This window comes from Ostrinia nubilalis, chromosome 8, assembly GCF_963855985.1.
Source record: "Ostrinia nubilalis chromosome 8, ilOstNubi1.1, whole genome shotgun sequence".
NCBI lineage: Eukaryota > Metazoa > Arthropoda > Insecta > Lepidoptera > Crambidae > Ostrinia > Ostrinia nubilalis.
In genome coordinates this window covers 12309973-12333543 of record NC_087095.1, presented here as the reverse complement: position 1 = coordinate 12333543, position 23571 = coordinate 12309973, and the positions used below count along the sequence as shown (strand labels likewise).

At 33.5% G+C, this 23571-nt stretch overlaps 2 protein-coding genes across 3 annotated transcripts in view; both read right to left on the bottom strand.

Annotated features, from left to right (window-relative positions):
* LOC135073971 (forkhead box protein O) overlaps positions 1–23571 on the bottom strand; it is a 127140-nt gene that overhangs the window by 83387 nt on the left and 20182 nt on the right. The gene's annotated exons all lie outside the window — the stretch shown is intronic.
* On the bottom strand, positions 8116–15767 carry LOC135073970 (protein IWS1 homolog). 2 transcript variants are annotated; one of them, XM_063968242.1, is made up of 5 exons: positions 13348–15767; positions 13048–13146; positions 12863–12937; positions 12598–12669; positions 8116–12394 (listed from the first exon to the last, which is right to left on the bottom strand). In XM_063968242.1, coding segments are annotated over exons 1-5 (675 nt in total). In that variant the 5' UTR covers positions 13350–15767; the 3' UTR covers positions 8116–11967. The 2 variants fall into 2 exon arrangements, with proteins under 2 accessions (XP_063824312.1, XP_063824311.1); XM_063968241.1 differs by having other exon boundaries at positions 13048–15767.

The window sequence follows — 23571 nt, the reverse complement described above, 5'->3', positions numbered from 1 at the left end:
TATCATACATTAGTAGGTTATAATTGTTCGTTCTAATTCACTTTCTTCTCATTCGCTTCCTTCGTCCGCTCTTTCGAAGAAAGTTAATTAGAACGACCAATTATAACAAAAAAGTGAATTAGGATCTAATCGCCCAATAACACGAACGTAAGTAACCCATGCTTGTAACCTTTTTCGAACTACATTTTTTAACCATCGGCGTGAGTATATTTCATCAGTTCTTTGAAATCCACAGATCACGACAGTCGACTTAAAAATTCTGTTATGAAATTTCTGAAACAAAAAGAATCACTTAAATTGGAATGCGTCTGTCCTGAAGCATCAAACGAGCCTAAGCGTCACGGGAAATTATTGCCAAATACTATACGTAGTATCGTGTGTGGTCCATCGAACTGTGGAAAGACAAATTTAGTTATCAGTTTATTGTTACATAAGAATGGACCACGTTTTCGTAACCTGTATGTGTACTCTAAGTCTTTATACCAACCAAAGTACGTATTTTTAGAAAAAGTATTGGACAAGGTGGCAGGCACATCTTATAACAAGTATAATCATAATAGTGAAATTTTGAGTCCTCACGAAGCATTGCCTGACTCGATTATCATATTTGACGATGTTGCTTGTGAAAATCAAAACAATATACGCGATTATTTTGCCATGGGTCGGCATAAAAACATTGATTGTTTTTATATGAATCAAACTTATACTAAAATACCTAAGCAACTGGTAAGAGATAATGCTAATCTTATTATATTGTTCAAGCAAGATGATATAAATCTAAGACACGTTTACGATGAGCATGTTGGGTCTGACATGTCATGGTCGCAATTTCGTGAAATGTGCTCAACTGTATGGAGTAAACCTTACAGTTATGTGGTCATCAATAAGGATTGTGAACGAAACAAAGGCTGTTATCGAATGAAGTTTGATACATTCATAGTAATGGACTGAACTTTTTATAAGTATAGATGTTAAGTTAGCAATCTCTCAGTTTGATTAGAGAAGTCAAACAGAACAGGAATCTTAATAATGGAAAGAAACTTAAAGGAACAAATAGTAAAATCTGCTGCAGCTGTAAAAAAAAAAGTAGAAATGATTAAAGATGTAAAAAATTCAAATGATATGGCTTTGGACACGATATTTAAACCTATCATTAACCCGCTGAAACAACTAACAAACCAAACTGATGAAAAACGTCTTATAAATGAAGGATTGGAGCAAAACTCAGAAGCTAAAAGAACTAAATACAGTGAAAGTGAAGCATCAAATACTTCTACTGAAGATTATGAAGAACGTGACGATGATGAAGACGATTTAGATAATATAGATGTTTGCAAAACATCTAACAAAACCCTTACTACTTCGCCCTCGGTGGATTACGATGTCCATGAAAACTCATTTAAATCTCTTCAATCATCACCGAGTATCAATAACGATTCTTTATCATGGTCGGTGTCATCTGAAGTGATGAGTGATGTACCTTATGGTATTAGAAACGTAAAGGGAAAGCTGATGCTCGGCAATACGCGTGTTCATGATGATGACCGCATTTTGAAAATTGGAAACCGTAACCTAAAAAAAACTCCAGGCTTAAAACAATTATTGTACAAAAAAACTCCAGATTTAAAAATGATTACAAATGAGGACTTACAAAATTATAAATTAGTACTTATAGATACCAATGCACACAAACGAAACTGTGATCCATCAAAACCAATAAACAGTAACAAAGGTTTTAAATATATGAATATAATCAAACCTTTGTTTAAGTTCTCTAGAAGTCACACGAGTAGTGTAGAAAGTCTCCCACAAGGTGAAGGCATCGATATTTTGAAAGAAGTTAAGAAGGATACTGATTTGGTTTATTGGGATGATCCAAATGAATTAGTGGAAAGGTTAAAATTACTACTTGGATCATGGGCAGCTGGTAACACTGGAGTACAAAATGAAATTTATGCAATAATAGAGGAATTGAATGAAGCTGGTATTATAAAAGACATAAAATATATAAAGCTCCCAACAGGAGGGTTTGGCAGTACCATTACACTACAGAAGCCGAGCAGACGGCAATGAATATAGATAAATTTGGTCATCACGTTCATAAGCGTTTACGACTATCTGACTTTACTAATATTCTTACTGATGACACATTAGTAAGGTCAGATGCAGGTCACTTTGATTTAAAATCATCGAGATTAAAAGGACTACCAACTCCGGAAAAAGAAGACGAGGCTGTAAATAAAGAGTATGTGGATAAATGTGTTCAAGATTTAAAAAATGAATTGAAAAACATTCAAAGTAATGTTAAAAAGTATCTGAATAATTTGGAAAAATTAACTACTAATAATTTAACTACATTATATTACACAAAAAAAGAAATCGATCTGATGATTGCAGCAAAATCCATCAAGAATGAGTAAACAAGATATAGTCAACGAGCTACACAAAGCAGCGAGAAGAAATTTCATCCGTCGACATACGATTATTAAAGGGATAGATGATTTATGGCAAGCTGACCTTATGGATTTTCAAAAATATTCATCATATAATAAAGGATATAAATATGTTCTAGTTGTAATTGATGCTTTTTCAAAATACGTATGGGTTAGACCGTTGAAGTCCAAATCCAAACAAAGTGTTACGAACGCAATGTTAAGTATATTTATCGAATCAACACGAAAGCCTAGAAATTTACAAACCGATCTGGGTACAGAGTTTTATAACGATTGTTTCAAACAGTTAACAAAAAGTTACAACATAAATCATTATTCCACATACTCGATTAAAAAGGCGGCAATTGTAGAGCGAGTAATAAGAACGATAAAATCTCATCTCTACAAAGTATTTAGTTTATGCGGTCGTTATCAATGGTTTAAAAATAATTTAGATGCAGTTGTACAGCAGTACAATAACACTTTTCATCGGGTTACTAAATTCAAACCAATTAATGTTAATGATTCCAATGAGACTGTCGTTAGATCTAATATTAATAGAAGCAAAAAGCCACAAACGCGTAAACGATCAACTTTTCAAGTTGGCGACTTTGTTCGTATAAGTAAATTCAAAGGAGATTTTTATAAAGGTTATACACCTAATTGGTCTACCGAAATTTTCCGAATCATAAAAATCAAACAAACAAATCCTCAAACGTATCAAATTGAAGATAAACATAATCAAATTATTCTTGGTTCTTTTTACGGATATGAATTACAAAAAACGAAACTGCCTGATCTTTATCTTATCGAGAAAGTTATAAAAAGGAAAGGAAACAAACTTTTTGTTAAATGGTTAGGCTTAAGTGATAAGGAAAACAGTTGGGTTGACAAAAGTGAATGTGTGGTGTAGGTATATAAATAAAACATAAATTCCTCTATAACTCACTTTAAGATAATCGATGAAGGGAGGCAGTGGTATAATTAATACGTTAATAGATCATTTACCGTTTGAGTTACATTTACCTGGGTATCAATTTTGTGGTCCTGGAACTAAACTTCAGAAACGATTACTTCAAGGTGACCGTGGAATTAACAAATTGGACGAGGCTTGTATGCACCACGATATTGCTTACTTGAATAAAGACTCTGGTGCTCGACATAAGGCTGACTTAGAATTGTTAAATATGGCTAAGAAAAGGCTAAAATCAAAAGATGTTGGGAAAGGAGAAAAAATTGCTTCATGGATAGTTAAAAATGCGATGAAAGCAAAAATCAGAGCCGGCCGAGGCATAACATCATTTAAGAAAGGGATAAAGAATATAAAATCAGAATTAAAAAAACTTAAATCTAAAGATAATCACTCTGCTATAAAATATGCTTATGCAGCTGCAAAAAAACTTTTCGGTAACAAAAAAGGAATACGATTACCTCGATGTATTCCTCTTCCAAAATGTGGAGGAATTTTACCACTTATTCCTATATTTGCGGGGCTATCGGCTTTAGGTTCTCTTGCTGGAGGAGCAGCTGGTATAGCAAAAGCTGTTAATGATTCTAAAGCCGCACAAAAGAGTCTAATGGAATCAGAAAGGCACAACAGAATGATGGAAGCGGTAGCCCTTGGAAAAGGACTGTATATAAAACCTCATAGAAAAGGAGCCGGTTTATATCTCAACCCCTCAAAAAACTAATTAAGCGGCTACCTAAACGTGCGCTCACTAACTTGGATATATTAGAACATGCTTGTGATATTCCTTACTTTCGTGGTGTATTTATGCGAGATACATTACCTGCGAAACCTAAGAAGATAGAATGTGCAATCATGAATTTGGATAGTAATAAAAATCCTGGTACACATTGGGTAGCCTTTGTAAAGCAAAATGATTACGTTGAATATTATGACAGTTTTGGTAATTTAAAACCACCGTTGGAATTAGTCAAATATTTTAGTAACTTACCTATAAACTATAATTATGTACGACATCAAGCCTTTGGTACAATAAACTGTGGTCATTTGTGTCTGAAATTTTTAAGGAATTATTGGAAAAAACATTTATATAATGTAAATTATTAATAAAAGTGTCAGTATAATAATGTCTTTCACTGTGTCTATAACCGGAACAGGAGCCTCCTTAACAACGAATTATTCACCGACCTTGGAGCTTCGAGATGACTACGAATGCGGTCTTTTATATTTTTCAACCTTCAATTCAATTCCCAACATAGATGAAAGAAACAACAAGTTTTACTATGGTGAAAATGAGATCATCGAAATTCCTGAAGGGTCTTACGAGCTTCAGGATATTTGTGATTATTTAAAAAATAACATCAAGAACACTATATTAAAACTTACTTGCAATAATAACACATTGAAAACAAATATTTATTGTTCTAAAGACGTTCATTTTAATAAAAGTGGCACAATTGGTAAAATTTTAGGTTTTGGAATGGAAACAATAAATGCAAATATAAGTACCGAATCAAAGTATCCTGTGAGCATTCTATCAACAACCATTGTGAGGATCGAATGCGATGTAGTCAGTGGTTCATTTGTGAACGGGAAAGCAAGCCATATAATTTATGAATTCGTACCTAATGTACCACCTGGTTATCGAATAATTGAAATACCTAAAAATTTAATTTATTTTCCTGTCAATCAAAGTTCTATAAGTGCTATAAATATCAGGCTGTTGGACGCTGAAAACAAAGAGATAAACTTACGAGGTGAAGAAGTACAACTGTATTTACATTTCAGAAAAAAATGATTAACTTCAATAAAAATCCTTCTACATTGCGTACTCCACTCAGTTCTAATAGAACATTCCGCAAAGACAGACCGCTTCAACTAAAAAAGAAGCTAACCAAGAGCAATAAAGAATTTCTCAAATTAATTGGTTTAATAAAATGAATATTTTAAATATATCTCAACAAACATCATACGATAACAGCATTGAAAGTTTCGAGTATCATTCATACAAACCATACGTAACAAGTTTCAACAAGAATGATGAAATACGAATACCGATCAACCAACAAGACTTGTACGTGTTACCTTCACTTAGTAGTCTATATATCGAAGGAAAAGTAGTTGTGTATAATAAAACCACCAAAGAAAAAGTATCAAATGTACACTTCGTTAATAATCCAGCCTTATTCCTCTTTCAAGACATAAGATATGAACTAAATGGAGTTGAAATAGATAAAATTAAGAATGCGGGTATTACTACAACAATGAAATCTTACCTATCCTTAAATGAAAATGAATCCAAATGTGGTCGAGTTTGGGGCTGGTCAACCGCAGGAACAAACAATGCCAGTGGTGGAGCATTTTCTGCATCTATACCATTAAATAGGATACTAGGATTTGCAGAGGATTATGAAAAAATTATCATTAACTGTAAACACGAGTTAGTGTTACTGAGAAGTAATACTAACCTTAATGCGGTCAAGTTAAATGCAGGTGAAGTTGTAGATGACATTATAATCAATAAAATTATTTGGCGCGTTCCACACATTAAAGTTTCAGACCGTGAGAGGATTAACCTATTGAAACACTTGGAGAAAGATCGAGCTATTCCATTAGTGTTTCGTAATTGGGATCTGTATGAATACCCATTACTGCCTAAGACACGTAAACATACTTGGTCTATAAAAACTTCATCGCAAATAGAAAAACCACGATTTGTGGTAATTGCCTTACAAACCAATCGTAAACATAACGCTGTGTTGTCAATGGCAGAGTTTGATCATTGTCACGTAAGAGATGTAAGAGTCTTTTTAAATTCATCATATTATCCGTATGAAGGACTAAATGTCAGTTTTTCAGAAGAAAAAATTGCTTTATTATACGAACAGTATTCAAGATTTCAACAGTCGTATCACGGACGTCGGCCAGAGCCGTTGTTGAGCTTGAAAGAATTCAGAGACGTAGCTCCCTTATTTGTTATCGACTGTTCGAGGCAACACGAAACTTTAAAAGGTTCGATCGACGTACGAGTTGAAATTGAAACAGACCAAGAGATACCAGATCAAACAGCTGCTTATTGCTTGATTCTAAACGATTGTATATTTGAATACAAACCTTTGAGTAATATCGTTAAGAAAATATCATGAATAGCAATATTATCGTAGATCTGCAAGGATTTAAAAATAGCAAAAATGAATTTATAATAAAAGAATTTGCTATAGCTACCCAAGAGCATACTCACATATTTTTGATTAAGCCTCCATACCCGTTCTCTTCATTGACTGCTGAAGAGAAAAAGCAAGTTTGCTGGATCGAAAAAAACAGAGGCTATCGGTGGAATGAAGGATATATTGATTATAGAGAATTTCAAAGACTTATCGTACCTTATTTAAAAGGTAAATATATTTTAGTAAAAGGAGAAGAAAAGATCAAATGGGTGCATAATTTATGTAATCAAAATGACGTCCTAGACGTAACTTGTTTCGGCGCTCCAAATTTAAGTACTCTTTACAATCTTTATTGTTTGGATAACCCCACATTATTTAACTGTTTTGCTCACAAGAAATATTGTGCATTAAAAAATGTTATGTGTATAAAGAAATGGTGTGTTGAAAAAAATGTAGCAATATGATAAATAAATTTATTATTCTAAAAAACTGTTTATTTTTATTTTAACAATCCTTGATAAAGATTTAAATAATTATTACATATTATGTAAGGGAAAAAAAATAACACTTTCATATTCATAAACTTTATTATAAACTTTTAACATTAGGTACACTAAAGATTTTTCATATTCAATAACTTAATAATTATAAACTCTTAAATTTAAACTAAATACCTACTAAAGATTATCATTACACATTTTTTTTGATATTTTCTTAATTACTGATTCAGTCATGTCCATTATTTCATCATAATTTTCAGTCACTACATACTGTGCACTAAGTATCACATTATCATCACTTTCACTGTCATCCGGATCGCATGCTGTTGAAGCGGAAGGCTCACTCGTCAGGTCACACACTCTTATTTGTATAAGCCGTAAACCTTTAGTTCGCTCCTTGGAAATGACGTAGGACTTTGCAGTACTACGTGCCTTCTTTCTTGCCGGTTGCTCAGTCTTCCGCCTAACCCTCTTTTCCCGGGAGGTTTGAGGCTCACCAACTTGTCCCAGGACATCTGAACAAGCTTGTGTTAATCCCTCCCAGGGATCATAGGTGAACGGGGGAAGCATGATGTTCATATCGGAGTTTTGCATCGTCTGAAAAGAAAAAATAACAATTGTTAGTGATCATAATAAATTCAAAAAATTTGTTAGAAGGTACAGTCATAAAATTACAAACTTGAATACTTACAAAATAATGAATCCGTTGCTAGTCTGAAGACGAGCAGTGATATGGAGTGAATGAGCTTGTCGGTGAAATATTGTAAAAAACATGTGATTTGCTTTATTGCGAAATCGTTGACTTTGCAAACGTGAACGGATGTCTTGAGTCAGCATATTGAAAATTGCATATTGTAATATGAAATAAGGTTATTAAGTTTATTAGAAAGATTCTTTCACAAATATTTATTAAATAGGTAATATGAATCAAACAACAAATCATAGATGGTTTAAAATTTATTAAGCACTTATTTCATAATTATAATAATAATAATTTTTAATTAATTTAATAATAATAGTATTATAAAATACAATAAGTGTTAGTCGCAGGCTTAAGAGTAGAAAGTTAGTAAAAAGTATAATTAATAATAAGTAATATTTTCCTAATCTAAACATAAAATAAGAACAGATTATTTCAACCCAGACTATTTAATATCATCATAATATTATTATTTTAATACAGAACAAGACTAAGACATTTATCAAAAAAGAATATTAACATATTATTTATAATACAAGTAGGCTCTTATAATACCTATAGAAACATTAAAAGAAGCTGGATTTATGACCCCAGGCCACTGTATTTATATTATTTTTTAATATTATACGTTTGTCATCGTTAGATGATAAAGCCACTTTATTTACCGATTGAGTAAATATTTCATGCTTTAACGATTTAAATACTACATTTGTTTTTTTAATAATTTTGTTGTGCAATAGGACATTACTGTAATCTTTAAAAAGTAACTGCTTAACAGCTGGTTTTTTTACTCCTTTGGCTTTTTTTATTTCTTTATTTTCAGTTTTAATACAATATAATTTTGATCTTAAACCGACAAATTCAGTTATGAGTTTTCCACCTAGTTCGTCTTTAAACAAACCAGGTACTTTTTTATTTTGCCGTTTAATGTTAAACAAATTATTTTCATCATAATTGCTTGTGTCAAAGTAAGATTCAAATTGACGTTTCAAATCCTTAAACACGTCCTTGGTGTGTATGGAGTACAAAAAGCTATCCGTATCTGTGTAACAAAGTTGTAAATTGTTACCGTAGAATGGTTTCATTATGGAATAATGGAATTTATACATATGGCTTTTAGAAATTTCTAAAACCGTAAATCCTATATAAATTGGTTTATCCAGTAATATTGACTCCGGTTTCATTTGCACTGCAACAAAATTCTCAGAAAACACAGTTGAGCTGTGATAATTGGGTCTTGCTATTAATTGCTGAGCAGTGTACTGTTTTTTAGTTTTATTTCTAGTATCAACCCATTGATTTACTAATTTTACATCAAGCCGTTTTTCCGGATCTTCTAATGTTTTGCCGAAAATGCTATTATTCAAAAGTTTAAAAAAATCTTGTTCAAATGCAGACGTTGCTTTTTGTCGCAACTCGGTATTAAGATCAATGTACTGCTTTAGATAAGGGCTTTGTTTGAATTTTATTACTCTGTGGATTTTTTTTAGTTTCAAACCATGATCAAGGCATGCTTTTAAATGCACATAGTGAATAACATAGTTAAATTTATCGTATAAATTAGGTATTAACTTGGATGTTTTAGAGCCAGGTGGAGTAAATTTTTGGGGACAAAAAGGGAGTTCATTGTGTAAATCATGCAACTGTTCTGGATATTCTAAATCTATTTCTAAAATATAACCCTCTTCGGCATCGTCGGGCGTGTTTATAATTTCGTCGGCATTAAATTCTGACACATTTAATAAGTGAAAATCAGAATGAGGTAAATACGAGCACATTGCATAACCGTATAAATTGTTACAGTCTATATAAAATAAGTAATTATCTGGAGAAGATGGATCGTAATCAGGCAAGTATTTATTATTTGCCTTCGCATATCTAGTGGAAACTTGACAAACACCACCGCGGATACCCTTTTGGATTAACCGAATTATTTCCAAATCTTCAATTAGTTCAAGTTTTACTTTGGTCAAAAGTAGCATAGCATCGAAGCTTAAACTTGGAGCGGTAAGATAAAACGAAGGATCTAAATTATAATTAGTTTTACAAGTATACCGAAATTTTTCAAATACATCGGCCAGTAAAAGTACGTCTGATTTTAAATATAACTTTGTATATTCTCCTAGATTTTTTAAATTAAATGTTTTCCAAACGCGCTCGGCATGTTTATAGTCAGATTCTGAAATAGTACACTCATTCAAACTACTATAAAAATTATGGCGTGAAGGTAATTGTTTTTCTTTATACGATTCCCAGTTAGTCATGTATTCATAAGGGTATACACCTTTGCGCCTTAATAACTCAAACTGATTTTTTTCAGAAAAAAAACGCGATAAATGTGTAAAATCATGTGTGTTTAAATTGGAAACCAGTTTTTCAAGGCTTGTCCCTAAAAATTTGAACGAGTCAACAAATCGAACTGCCATGTAATGATTATCATCTGTTGTAAAAAACTTAGTGAACGATATATAATTTTCTTTATTTTTGGCTATAACTTTTATTGGTCCCGATATTTCTCCCAATTGCCTTATAAATAGATGACTATCGTAGCCGGATAAATTATGGAAAAATACCGGTACGAATTGCGGTAAGCGGTATTTGAGATTACAGTATGAATGTGCGGGACCGCGGTACCTGCCGGTTAAGTGACAGTGGTCCCTCACTCTATCGTCAAATAACAACTGATTGCAAAGATAACATTGCTTCGATTTAGAAAATGATTCCGATTCTTCTACTGTTAACTTTTTCATTGGTATTTTGTTTTTATATAATTTTAATATTTTAGATATGTCTTTCTTAAGATTCTCAATAAATATTTCAACACATTTTTTCCCAAGATAAGATACGTACCGATTCAAGGAACTGTCATATGAACAAACAACGTAATATGCAAATGCAGCCGGAACATGTTTTTGGAAGACGTTCGTAGAATTTGAAGTCGGTCCGTTTGGACTTGGTTGTAATAACGATTCGAAATCCGCGTAAATAACGAACGGCATGTCTTGCATTTTTTCATAGTTTTTAAACTGTATAAGTGTGCCGGGTTTTGGTAAAACAGTAGCAACGCCACCGCATATATGAGTATTTAATTTAATTTCGTTTTTAAAGAATACCATACAATCATCACAAAAAAATATTTTGTTGTGGTTTTTTGTTATTTGCGACCTTAACAAACGACTTACATTTTTTATCCAACAATAATGCGTTAGATTTCCCTTTTCTAAAAATAATAAATTTATATGGTTCTTTTTCTTGTTCTGAGTGCGGTATAATGGTCCAACAATATTAGTGTTGTTTTTAATTCCATAAACATTGACACTTATACTGGGATTATTCTTTTCAAAAGTTTTTATATCCGAAAAATTTACAGGAAATGACATGTTTTTTGTATTGAGAACGTTCTCAAAATGAGGATATGAAGAAGTTCGGTGAGCATTACTCTTAGCAGGAAACAATGCTGCCATTATGCTCCACAAAAAACAAAATTTATCTCTGTTTTGAACATTAATACAAGCTCGTTTTAGTTTTAAAGCTTTAGGTAAATCTATAAATTGAGATGCTTTTAAAGGATTAAATTTGTTTATGTTAATTTCTAAGTGCGAATTACGGAGAAAAGACCAACCGCTGTCCCTTTCTTGCATTTCGTCAATTTTAGTTGAAATAATAGCTATTGCTTGTGAGAATATTTCATCAAACGCGTAGTTCTTATGTATGGTAAAGTTCTCTGTAGCAAATGATTTTAGCTCAGATTTGTTAGAGTCATTAGTTCTAAGAGAAAATTCTGCAAATAATTCGAAGTTGACTTTAAGGCTGTTAAATGCTAGTTGTCGCGCTTGTATGAGTTGCCGCACGCGCGCACGCATGCTGCGCATGAACTCGGCTGGCGTCTGCACGCCTTCATCCCTATTGCGCAATCGATACGTAGCTATTCGACTACGGAATGCACTACTTATTTTTTCTATACCATCTCCTAATTCTATTGCTGAATTATTTTTATGTGTATTACTTTTGAGATGAGCTGAGAAACTATTACTTTTAATTGATAAATCGCACACTGTGCAATATATCGTTCTTTGAGACATTATAAAAAAGTTTAAAACCTACCTAACAACTTTGAATGAAATTAAATAGACTGGGTGAAAAAACTAAGATATAAAAAAGTATTTTATTTTATTACCTTAAATAACTAATTAATAACAAATTACGAACTATTTTTTTTATCAGCGAAAAAAGTACCGTCCTCTTCGAATGCCTCTCGCGCACGCGTGACGAATTGCCGCAGTAGGTCAAGATGTTCGGCGTTAGAGCTGCTTTGGTATTTGAGTGACAATACCGCCTTCTCCCAACGATCTTTCGGCTGCACAGCTCGTATCTCGTCCGCGTTGTAGAGGCGCAACTCCACGAAGAGATCCCCAGGCAGAGAGGCGGTGCGGCGCAGGACTCCGTCGGCCACTCGACGCGTCAGCACGGACTGCAGGCGGCCGGGCTGGCTGCGCGCGCGACTGCTCTCGACGTCCGCGTCGTCGTCCAAGTCCAGCTTCCACCCTGAGGTTCGAGTTCGTTTGTCTCCACTCGAGCTCTCTGCTGACTTGCGTTTGGTAGACGACTTTTTCGCTGATGATTTAGTTCTGAAAAAAAAAAAACAACATTTGAATTAAATATTCTTAAACAGTTTTAATTATTTTAGTTGGAATGAGAGATAACTGGTAAAATTATAAAATTCCTACCGGAATACCAAGCCTTTGCTTGCTAAATATTTATTTCAAAATACAATTATCATTACAACGCAAAGTAAATACCTCAATCGTCATAAAAGTGATTAAAAACTTACGGTTTATTAACTGATTCCTCTTCAGAGTCGTCGAATAAATGTTTGGCCGTTTTTCGAGGTTTCTGCTTCAACCTGCCAACAAACACGGTCAAATTAGTTTAAAACAGTAATAAACAGAATTTGTAAGTATGAGTCTTTGTTCGCATAAATTAATAAATATTTGTTTCAAAACAGAAGTGAGTCCCGCGTATTTAATTTAAGTACATAGGTACATTACAGCGCAAAGTAAATACGTGAAACGTTATAAAAGTGATTAAAAACTTACGGTTTATTAACTGATTCGTCTTCAGAGTCGTCAAATAAATGTTTGGCTGTTTTTCGCGGTCTCTGCTGCTTCAACCTGCCAACAAACGATCAAATTAGTTTAAAACGATAATCATTTTCACTTGTTTCAAACAAAAATAAATCGATTTATTACTGGAATATTACTTTGTCTATATTAAATCTTACCTTTTACAAGATGTTTCCTCTTCAGAATCTATGTCTTCGCGTTTATTTCCGTGCCGCTTGGCAACTGCTTTTTTGTCGCAGTAATACTCAAAGTCCGACCTGTAAAATATAGAGTTAAAGTTATAAGACGAAATTATGATGCAGGTACGACATATTATGTTCAATACAATACATGTATTGAACATTCAATAACAACATACAGTAAACAACTTGTAAAAATCGAACTGCCTAAGTTCATAATTATGCACATTATTATTCTCATAAAACACACAAGGAAAAAAGTTAAAAAAACTTACGAACATTATTTCGTTGCTGTAGATTGGTCTTGAAGCTGAAGAATACCTTAACCTTGAAGGTTGATGAGCACTATGTGGCACTACTGGAGTTATTAAATTTTATCGATTTGGAGGTCATAATTTATCTAAAAATAATGCAAGATCAGCAAAAGAGGTAGTCAACATTTTTTCCATTTGTACCGCTTAGTTAACGGGTAAAATATAATGTATAATTACAAAAGTAACCTTCAAACACAGGGTTTACGATCACTGGCCAAAATTTTTTATAGAATCAGCAATTACAAAATGTTATTGCTGATTAACATTAACATTTGTGAAAAACAAAAGTTTCAATTTACTCAGACGTCCGCATAATCAGTGTAGGTACAGTCGGCGTAAAAAAATGATGATTTTTTTTTCATATTAGGATATTTTTCTTGTTACATACTTTAGATTATTTCTTAAACATACTATCTTTCTTTCTTTCTTTCTTTCTTTGAATAATATCACGCAGCGCCATCTAGTTTCAAAGTAAGCAACTAAAATGCTTGTGTTATGGGTGCTAGCTTAATACATAATATCCATTGGATATACTACTTAAAAACTATTTAAATACATAGGTACACATTATACATAGTAACACCCAGACCCATCACAGGAATTAAAATTCATCATTTCAATTTCTGCCCAGCCGGGAATCGAACCCGGGACTTCTTGCGTAGTATTGCGGCCTGTTGACCACTAACCACTCAGGTTGTTTTACTATGTAAAGGTACATGTGATCATATTGACTGATCGTGTGATGAGGTATGATCTCGTTAATTGCATTATTTCGTTTTTTTGGTTGTTTATAGAAACGATAAACATAACATAAGCAATAAATGCAGTGTTTCAACATTTTTGTAGAGTTATGTTTACTACCGACTGTACTTACATGCTCAAAACTGTGGTTTCAGCAGTAACAATATACTTGCATTATAACTTATAAGATTAGGGTTCCTTATAAGGAATATAAATTATAATTTGAAACCATTTTATCGCCTTTGTTAACATTTAAAAACATTATTATACACTAATTAATTATTTAATCATTTATCCGTCGATGGAAATTCTACAATATTATGTCAGGTGAGGCAAAAAAAAAACTCAGAATAAGTTCATGATCTTTGATGTTAACTTTACTCAAAGGTTCAAATGTGTAATGTTTGTGAAACACACTTTTTGGGTAAAAACTACGGTTCAATAATAATGTTATAAGAGCACTAAACGTTAACACGTTATCTATAAAAATATATTTGAGATGAGAACCTCTCCTTTTTTAATCGGTTAAAAATCAATATCTTATAATAAATTATTAGATGTGATTATAATTACAAAAACACAATTTAATAGTTCAGACAGTATATCATAATTTTGATGATGTTTGATTCTAATTATGTATGCCTACATACGGAACCTTTGTTGTAAATACTGTACTCAAATTGACTGTCGTATGACATGATTCGCAATCGAGCCAGTGTTGAAGTGTACGCCATAGTCTCTGGACTGTCATGTGAAGGTTTTATTTTAGGTGCTAACATTTAGTTACAATTAAGACGAACAGTTCGCCTTGAAAACTTTTCTAAGCGAAGTACAGATTTATTGGTACGACCAAACGGGCTAGTGTCGCTGAGCGATTCTAGGTGCCACTAAAACTCTGGAAACAATTAGAAAGTACATCATGGTGGGCTCAGTAAATCTGAAAGTTGCCAAGTGTTAGTACGATCAAACGGACTAAAATTATACCTTGAGCAAACGGCCGCTGACATAAAGAGCATTGGTGTTATTGTATGCGTAGTGTTTTAGTGTACTTACGTCGCGTGGTCATTAGACTCAAAAGGTTTGATTTTAGGTGCTAACATTCAGTTACAATTAAGACGAACAGTTCGCCTTGATTAGTTTTCTAAGCGAAGTACAGATTTGTTGGTACGACCAAACGGGCTAGTGTCGCTGAGCGATTCTAGGTGCCACTTAAATTCTGGAAACAATTAGAAAGTACATCATAGTGGGCTCAGTAAATCTGAAAGTTGCCAAGTGTTAGTACGATCAAACGGACTAAAATTATACCTTGAGCAAACGACCGCTGTGACATAAAGAACATTGGTGTTAGTGCATAGTGTTTTAGTGATACGTCGCGTGCCCACTGGACTCAAACGTTTGATTTAAGGTAGGTACAGTAGAATGTAGAAATATCATAAATAAATAGCAAAAGCAATTAGTAGGTACGATAGGGAGCGTTTAATTCATAATCAAACAATTTATAAAGACTGCGTTCAACTGAATCATAAAACAAGTTTTAGATCCTAATTCACTCTTTTGTTATAATTGTTCGGTCTAATTAACTTTCTTCGAATGAGCGGCCGAAGGAAGCGAATGAGAAGAAAGTGAATTAGAACGAACAATTATAACCTACTTACATTACACACCCATCCGATATATATCATAAATATCCGATATGTATCATAAATATCCGATATTTATGATATATATCCGATATATATCGGATATATATCATAAGGATATTTTCGAACCCTGACTTACATAGGTAAGTATTAATACTTATTAATCTAAACAAATTGGCAACATTTTTTTTATTCACAACGGGGAAACTCATGGCTTCTTTTTACATTTTCATGTAATTTTCAACGAAAAACTAGACCACGTGGCTCGCACTAGCAAAAAGTTATCAGGGGGCGTAGTGTGAGTTTACTTCAAACGCATTCGATGTCGACTGCGTAAAAAAGAATAACGGATTGTACAGCGCCCCTAGCGGGAAACGTTCAAAAACCAAACTCACACTCAGCCCACAGGTCTCATGTAGAGCCATTAAGCTCTACACTACATGCCTTAATTTTACAAACCCTAACTGCACATACTCTATACCTCAGTCAAACGGCTTAGCCGTTTCGATACTCAGTCTGAGTTTAACTGGTTTCAGATGAGACTGACTGTACGAGAGCGACTTTACCGTTAGTAGGGCTACAACGACGCTATCGATTGGTATGTTGCGAAATAAAATCCTGTATTGGAAATATTTTATAATTTCTATGATTATAGAGGATACATGAGACTCTAGACATAGGCAGGACTCAAACATATGACTTGTCATGCATGCAAACAGGGAATTAGGTACCTAGTTGACACCACAAATCAAATGACACACCTACTTTTTATGAGCTGTCAACATGCGATGTCAACCTAAATTGTGGATAGCTATTGAAGTCATCACATATTCATATTACTCATTCTACAACTCTATTAACTTATCTTTATAAAATAACTAGCTTACCGCCCGCGACTTCGCCCGTGAATAAAGGGCTGTTTTTAGAGTTTTCCCGGAAATAATTCGAATTTTTCTCGTCATAAAACCAACGTTGAACTTCAACGAACATTAAAAAAAAAGAATTGGTAAAATTCTTTTTTTTTAATTTTGAGATTCATTTTTATATTATTACTAGCGGCCGCCCGCGACTTCGTACGCGTGGATCCTGTTTTACCCCCTTTTCCCGAATTTTCTTTGCTATAAACCTCACGGAGCCCGAGACCTTTCCAACGAATGCAAAACCGTGGAAATCGGTTCGTGCGTTCTGGAGTTATAACGTCAGGGAGGAAAACCCGACTTATTTTTAAATAGTAGATTAAAGATTAAAAATTAGCTTACTCGTAAACTAATTGACTTTTCATGGCTAATGAGGTGCCTTGTTATGGTGTCAACTATCCAAATTAACTTCTTGAGTACAATAAAAAGACGCTGTAAAATATATTTTTATGAACGTCTATTTCAATAAGTGCATGTTATTATACTACTCAGCCCAAAACAACTTGTAACCAAATCATCTTTAGGGGTATCTATAAGAAGCTTGAGAAACGTTTGTCTAGACATAATGTCGTTTAATTCTAATTACCGACTGTTCATATCGTTAAGATACACGTTCTGCGTTCTACAATAACAAATTGCATTTACATTGTAGCCAATACTGAACCAGTACTGCGCAGTTGGGAAACGTAAATACTTTAGTATTATAAGTCGCATTCACTAAGATTCCTCGTTTTGACATAATCCTAATATTTTGACTTAGTTATTGACACAACTTAAATGCCTTACATTTATAAAGCTGAAGAGTTTGTTTGTTTGTTTACTTGAACGCGCTAATCTCAGGAACTACCGGTCCGATTTGAAAAATTCTTTCAGTGTTAGAAGAGGAAAGAATATATCCCATCACGCTACGAGTAATAGGTGCAGAGAAAAAATGAAAAATGTTGCGAAAACGGGTTTTCACGCGTACGAAGTCGCGGGCACAGCTAGTCTGAAATAAACTACATTTCTTTTGCAAAATAGCACTAGGCAGATTTTATCTTTCGTCATTTTACTATTTCATCATCCGTACTGTAGTATTAGTAGATAGAGTCACAGCCTAACAGTCAATTTGTAAGCTCAGCTTAGTTTAATGACTGTCAAAATGCGACTTTAGTCTTGAAAATACTAAAGTACGGACGAGGCAGTAATGTAGTGTGATAGGCAATAAAAAGCAAGTGAATAATTATATCTTGCTGACTGTACCAGCACATCTAAATTCGTAAAATGAGTAGTGTAATACAGAAACATGGCGTAGACGACAGTTGTTATCGGTGAAGGTCGAGCCGCTGAGACTGCTAGCGAGCCTTGGAGCGAAGACGCGACCGACAGTATAGAATTAGTTTTGTTTCAAATGATTATTATACTGAAGGCATGTGTGTTCACTGTAATACACAATAGACAAATTAGCATCTATTGACGTAACAAAACCTAGATTACAATTCATTCATTCAAAACCTTAATCCAAAAGTGCTGAAAATGTGAGTTTGGTTCCTGACAACACACTATAACTCGGTTAGGTTCGCTTGACTTGACTCGATGCGATCTTACAAACTACATAAAATTTTAGGAAACCAAACCTCTGACGAGTCGAGAGAGCCCAAATCTAACCAATGGACCACGCGGGTGCTATATTGAGGCCTGATACCTATGTATTAATGTCAATAGGGGAGACTGGGGCTGGTTTTAACAGGGGTAAATACTAACAGCGTAATTACATAGAACCTATTCGACTTACCACGCTAATTCCAACGCACTTTGTGCCTACGAATAAGCGCGAACGTGTCTCGACCTGTCAGTTGCCGGCCAAGCGTCACGGGAGCAGGTTGCGTCAGACGCCTCCAATTTCACAGGAAAATGAACTTTTTTACGTGTTTAATTTTTTGCATTACTCTTTAAATATGACGTATCGTAGAAAATTGGCTTTGGTATTGCATAAATCCGAATTTATTGTATTTTTCATTAATTTCAAAGTTTTAATCGAAAATATAACCGGTAAAAGAAAAACAATAATTTTGTGCAAAATGAGGTCGTGGGGTTGGTTTTAACAAAATGCACGGGGTAGGTTCTAACGCGTTAATATTTGCCTCGAACATTGAGAAAGACTGACTTTTATAACCAAAGTTGTATGTTGATTTATTAGAGGAGTATTTTTTTTGTTAATTTATTTGCTAAAGATAGATTTAGTAAGTTTTAAGTTTATTACACATGTTTAAACGGTAAGGAGCCGAATTTCAATGATCATTTGATGATCAAAAATTATTTTTTGTTCTTTGATTTGAGTAATGCTGATTGAGTGAGTCAGTTTATTTAACTAATAAAATTTAAGTTTTCTGTTTATTTTATGAACGGTAAGGAACCGCATTTAATTTTATTAGTGTTTCTAATAAACATTGATTATTATTTTGTTGTTTATCTTAGCCAAAATCCCATTCCCAACTATAAATCATTTCTTACCCCCGCTGTTAAAACTTTCCCCAGCGATGTTAAAACCAACCCCAAACCGGGGGTAAGATCTAACAAGTGACTTGTTTGGCAAAACTTGATTTTTCTCAGATATGGTAATTATTATATACATTTTGTTGTACTTTACGTAAAGCTCATTAAATTTGACATCACGTACCAAAAAACCATGTTTCTTGCTAAAGCAGTTTAGAAAATATTACGCTCAAATCAAAATTTGTTAGGACCAGCCCCAGTCTCCCCTACTGATAGAACTGAGTATACTTTATGACTCAAATAATGCTGAGGACTTAGTGTGAGTTTACATCAAACGTCGCGACGTCACTAGCGAGCGCGTTAAAAAAATATATTATAAAGATTTTAGTTATTGAAAGTTTCCGCTACGAGCGCTGTACGATCCGTCCTACATTTAATGTCACTTTTTTACGCAGTCGACATCGAATGCGTTTGACGTCAACTCACACTACGCCCCCTGGTCAGTTACAGATCTCGAAATATTTTTAAAAACACAATAATTATATTTTAGTTATAGGTACATGCAACTATATCTTTTAAACTTTATCGAAGAGTGACTTGTATTTATTAATCAAACATCGGCCGGGCCGTATCTGAAGAAACTGCGATAACATAAGAAACCACAAAATATTCCGTTATTGGTCGGCATATTCAAGCTAACATGATAGTATCTTATACAGTTGTATTAAAGGCTACTTTACAACGAATTTGTATAGTACTATGTGTTGTCAACTGCACAAATATCCGAATATTCAAAGAAGATAATACCGGTCGGTGTTATGCAATCCGGCTTAAACGTTTTATTCCGGTACATAAAAATAAAGAACTTTCAAACAACAATTTTATTAATTTTCAACTTTTTTTGCTTCTTTTAGTGATTTGATAATATCAATTAATTATTTAACATGTATAATCTTGAATACCTATACGATTCACGTAACCTTTTGCCAAATCATATTCTTATTTCTGACCACTTGTATTTCTATTTAAAAGATTCTATTATGTTTTAAAAATCAAAGTAGTGTTACGTAGTTGACATTATATCAATCGTCAGAAAATGCTTGATGTGTCATAATACATACGACATTTATTTTAAAATCAATTGAATCATCGTTGCACCTATTAACTAAATGTTTAAATCAACAGAAACATAACGTTATTTAGCTTTTTTTATTAACGTTGTGCATTGGACATTATTGGTTAAGGATCAGCGTCAATAAAATTCAAACGGCAAACTTCGATAGAATTTTCTCGCAATTTTGTCAGCTTAGGACTAAACAAATGACGGCCGACTGTGAATAATAAGGTGAATTGAGGACACCTTAAATTAGCTGCGAAGTTAAGCTATTTTGGAACTAATTCGCACCTAAATGCCAAATTGTCAATCAACATTAATGCACGAGGCGATCATTACAATTTTTTACATAACAGCGTGCAAATAGTCGGGAATAATTCCCAAATATTTTCACAAGTACACGGCTATTTTAGCTGATGGAAAAAACGTAAATGATTCAAGATTCTTAAATACTTTCGATCTTGCACGAGTTAAATTAAATTTTCTCATATTTACACAGATGTTTTCACCACTACTGTCACCTAGGTTACAGAATGGTTTTAACATGCACTAGTGGAACTACCCAGAACAAAATTTTCCACAACACCGTTATAATAGTGCAGCTTAGAGACTTGAACCAACTGGTTGTGCTGTAATTGTGCTATTTTGGTTTCAAGCAGGTGTCTGTTGAAAAGACGGCAAGTAGTTATACACTTTAAATGATTACATGACACTGGCCATTCTTCATAACTATGTAAACCACATGACACTAAATTAGAACATTCTGGCAGCATCAAAAGGGTTATGGAAAAATACCAAGCACATTTAAAAAAATAACAGGATAATGGAGTTCTGTTTTTGAATTTATGAGTGCAAAAAGTTTAATAACATATCGGTGGTAAAATCTGATGATGATATTTAAAAAAGGAATGCCGTTTCTAAATTTAAATTTTAAAAAGGTTAGGTTCGAATTTACAGCGGCCTATGTCAGCAGGAGAGGGTGTGGCGTGACGCGGTCGTGACTCGTGACGCTTGCATCGTGCCGTAAACATAATGTTTGTAAACAAACCGGCGTAAACACGACCACGCGACGGTTCGTGGAACGCCGTGCGACCTTTTTCAAAGTGTGCTAACGATAAAGGACGCGCGAAATAGAAAGTGCGTGGAAGGGTTGATTGGACGGTATCTAGAACGCTGCCTCAAGAACCTATGATAATTCACAATAAATGCTGGGAACATTATGAAATTAATTTTATAGCTCCTTTAGCCCTAATACTGTATCAATTATTTTTTGAAGTGGCTTTGGCACCGTATTAAAATCAATTAGGGAGGAAAGCCTAAGATCAGCGTCTGAGTTTAAGAAGAACTAGGAAAATCTAGGAAATATTAATGGTTCTACTTAGTATAATATTATGATGTTTACGTTTTGCATACATTGACATTTGAGTTCATAGATTAGTACACATTACTACATCAAGCTAAACACTGCGGAATCTTATGTAGTTATAACACAGGTGATTTTGCAATAAAAATGTATAGTTTTATGTGCGTTCATCTGTGTTCTTTATTTAACCCTGTCATCGCTTGATATCGGAAATGCAAATGCGACACGACACTTGCCAAATGAGGGTTGGCGATCGAACGCATTTTATTTATAGAAAAAATCAAACGATTTACGCATCTAAACATAATCGTGACTGTTTGTTTACATTGTGTTAACTGGAACGATAAAAATGATGACGTGTCCGGGTGAGAACTGTTTACAGTCTACTTCTAAGTATTATTTAATCTGTGGTTCAGTCGACGAACGCGTGATCGATTTTTATAGTGGGTATCTTTATTATTAATAGAAATGCACAAATCGTCATTGTTTTGAAGTAAAAAACTACGTCCCAGGTAGTTTTACTTGTTGGGAAAAAGCATAATTGGACGTATGTTGATTTTCAATTTAGTGATTTTTCTCAAATTTATTTGTATCCTGTTCAATTTTGTAAACTTTTTTCCAATTTATTAGGGGAGAGGGGGGCAGCTTTGAACAATTTTCATACTTTATTAAATATCTTCCAAATTTGAACGATTTCATTATTTTTTTCTTCCTAGTTAGAGGTCATGGTTATCACACAACAAAATAATGATGTTCTTCTTAATTATTCATGAACGCTTATTAAGATATTTAGATTTTTGCACAGACCTGTAAACGTTCAAAACTGCCCCGTAGTCGGGGCAGCCTTGAACACGCCTGGGGCAGTTTTGAATTAGTATTTTTTTCAATGAAATAAAACTGAATATTTATGAATGTGTATTTTTAAAATAATTAATAAACAAAATTTTAAATGATCAGTGTCATTTGGGATCAATTTAACATGTTTATTTTATATTACATCACTCTGTACAAAGTAACACAAAACTTAGGGATATTATTAAAAAAAAGTAAATATAAGATATATCAATTAACTAAATACTAATAAACTTTCTATTTAATGACACATCAAAGACAAAACTGCATAATTTAAAAAATATCAATCAACTACTAAAACTAGCTTTTGCCCGGACTTCACCCAGCTTGAAATTTTATCTGTCACAGTAAAGCAATCTGCTTATTTTTTATGTAAAAACCTTCTACGAAGTATTAGAAAACTTAAGGTTTTATAATACTACTTAAAAAAGAAAATTTATAAAGTTCAAAGGTGCCCCAACCATTTCGTTCAAAGCTGCCCCATGGGTATATTTCCAGAAAAAAACATAAATTTAATAACGGAACATACTTTTATATCGCAATTTCTTATCAAATCTTCATTGAAACTATTTAAACTTCCATATAGTAAACAAACCACTCACTATTTTATAAAACTACGTCCACAAAATCCTTAGAACCAAAATAAAAAAGTGCGAAATTGGCAGTCAAAAACAAAAAACCACTTTTGCCGGTTAACCTACAGTTAGATATTAAAAATGAGATGTGACGGCTATGCGCATCAGTGCTGGCAATATAAATTATGATTTATACCATTGTAGCCTAAACCAGTGATTTTTAAATTCATTTGTTCTAAGCTGCCCCTGTCCAAAGCTGCCCCCCTCTCCCCTACATTCTGGGAATCAAACTTGTACAATCAAGTGATTCACCCACTACGCCATTAACTGTCAAGGTCAAGGTTACACATTAATGAATGAAAATGCATTAAAAACAATAAACGACCGGTACAAATTACGCAAATAAATGTAAACGGATGGTACATTTTGACTTATTTTCAACAGTACATGACGTAAATGGGTCGGGTTACGTCTGTGCGTTGTTTACCAACATCGTGAGTTAACATTTATCA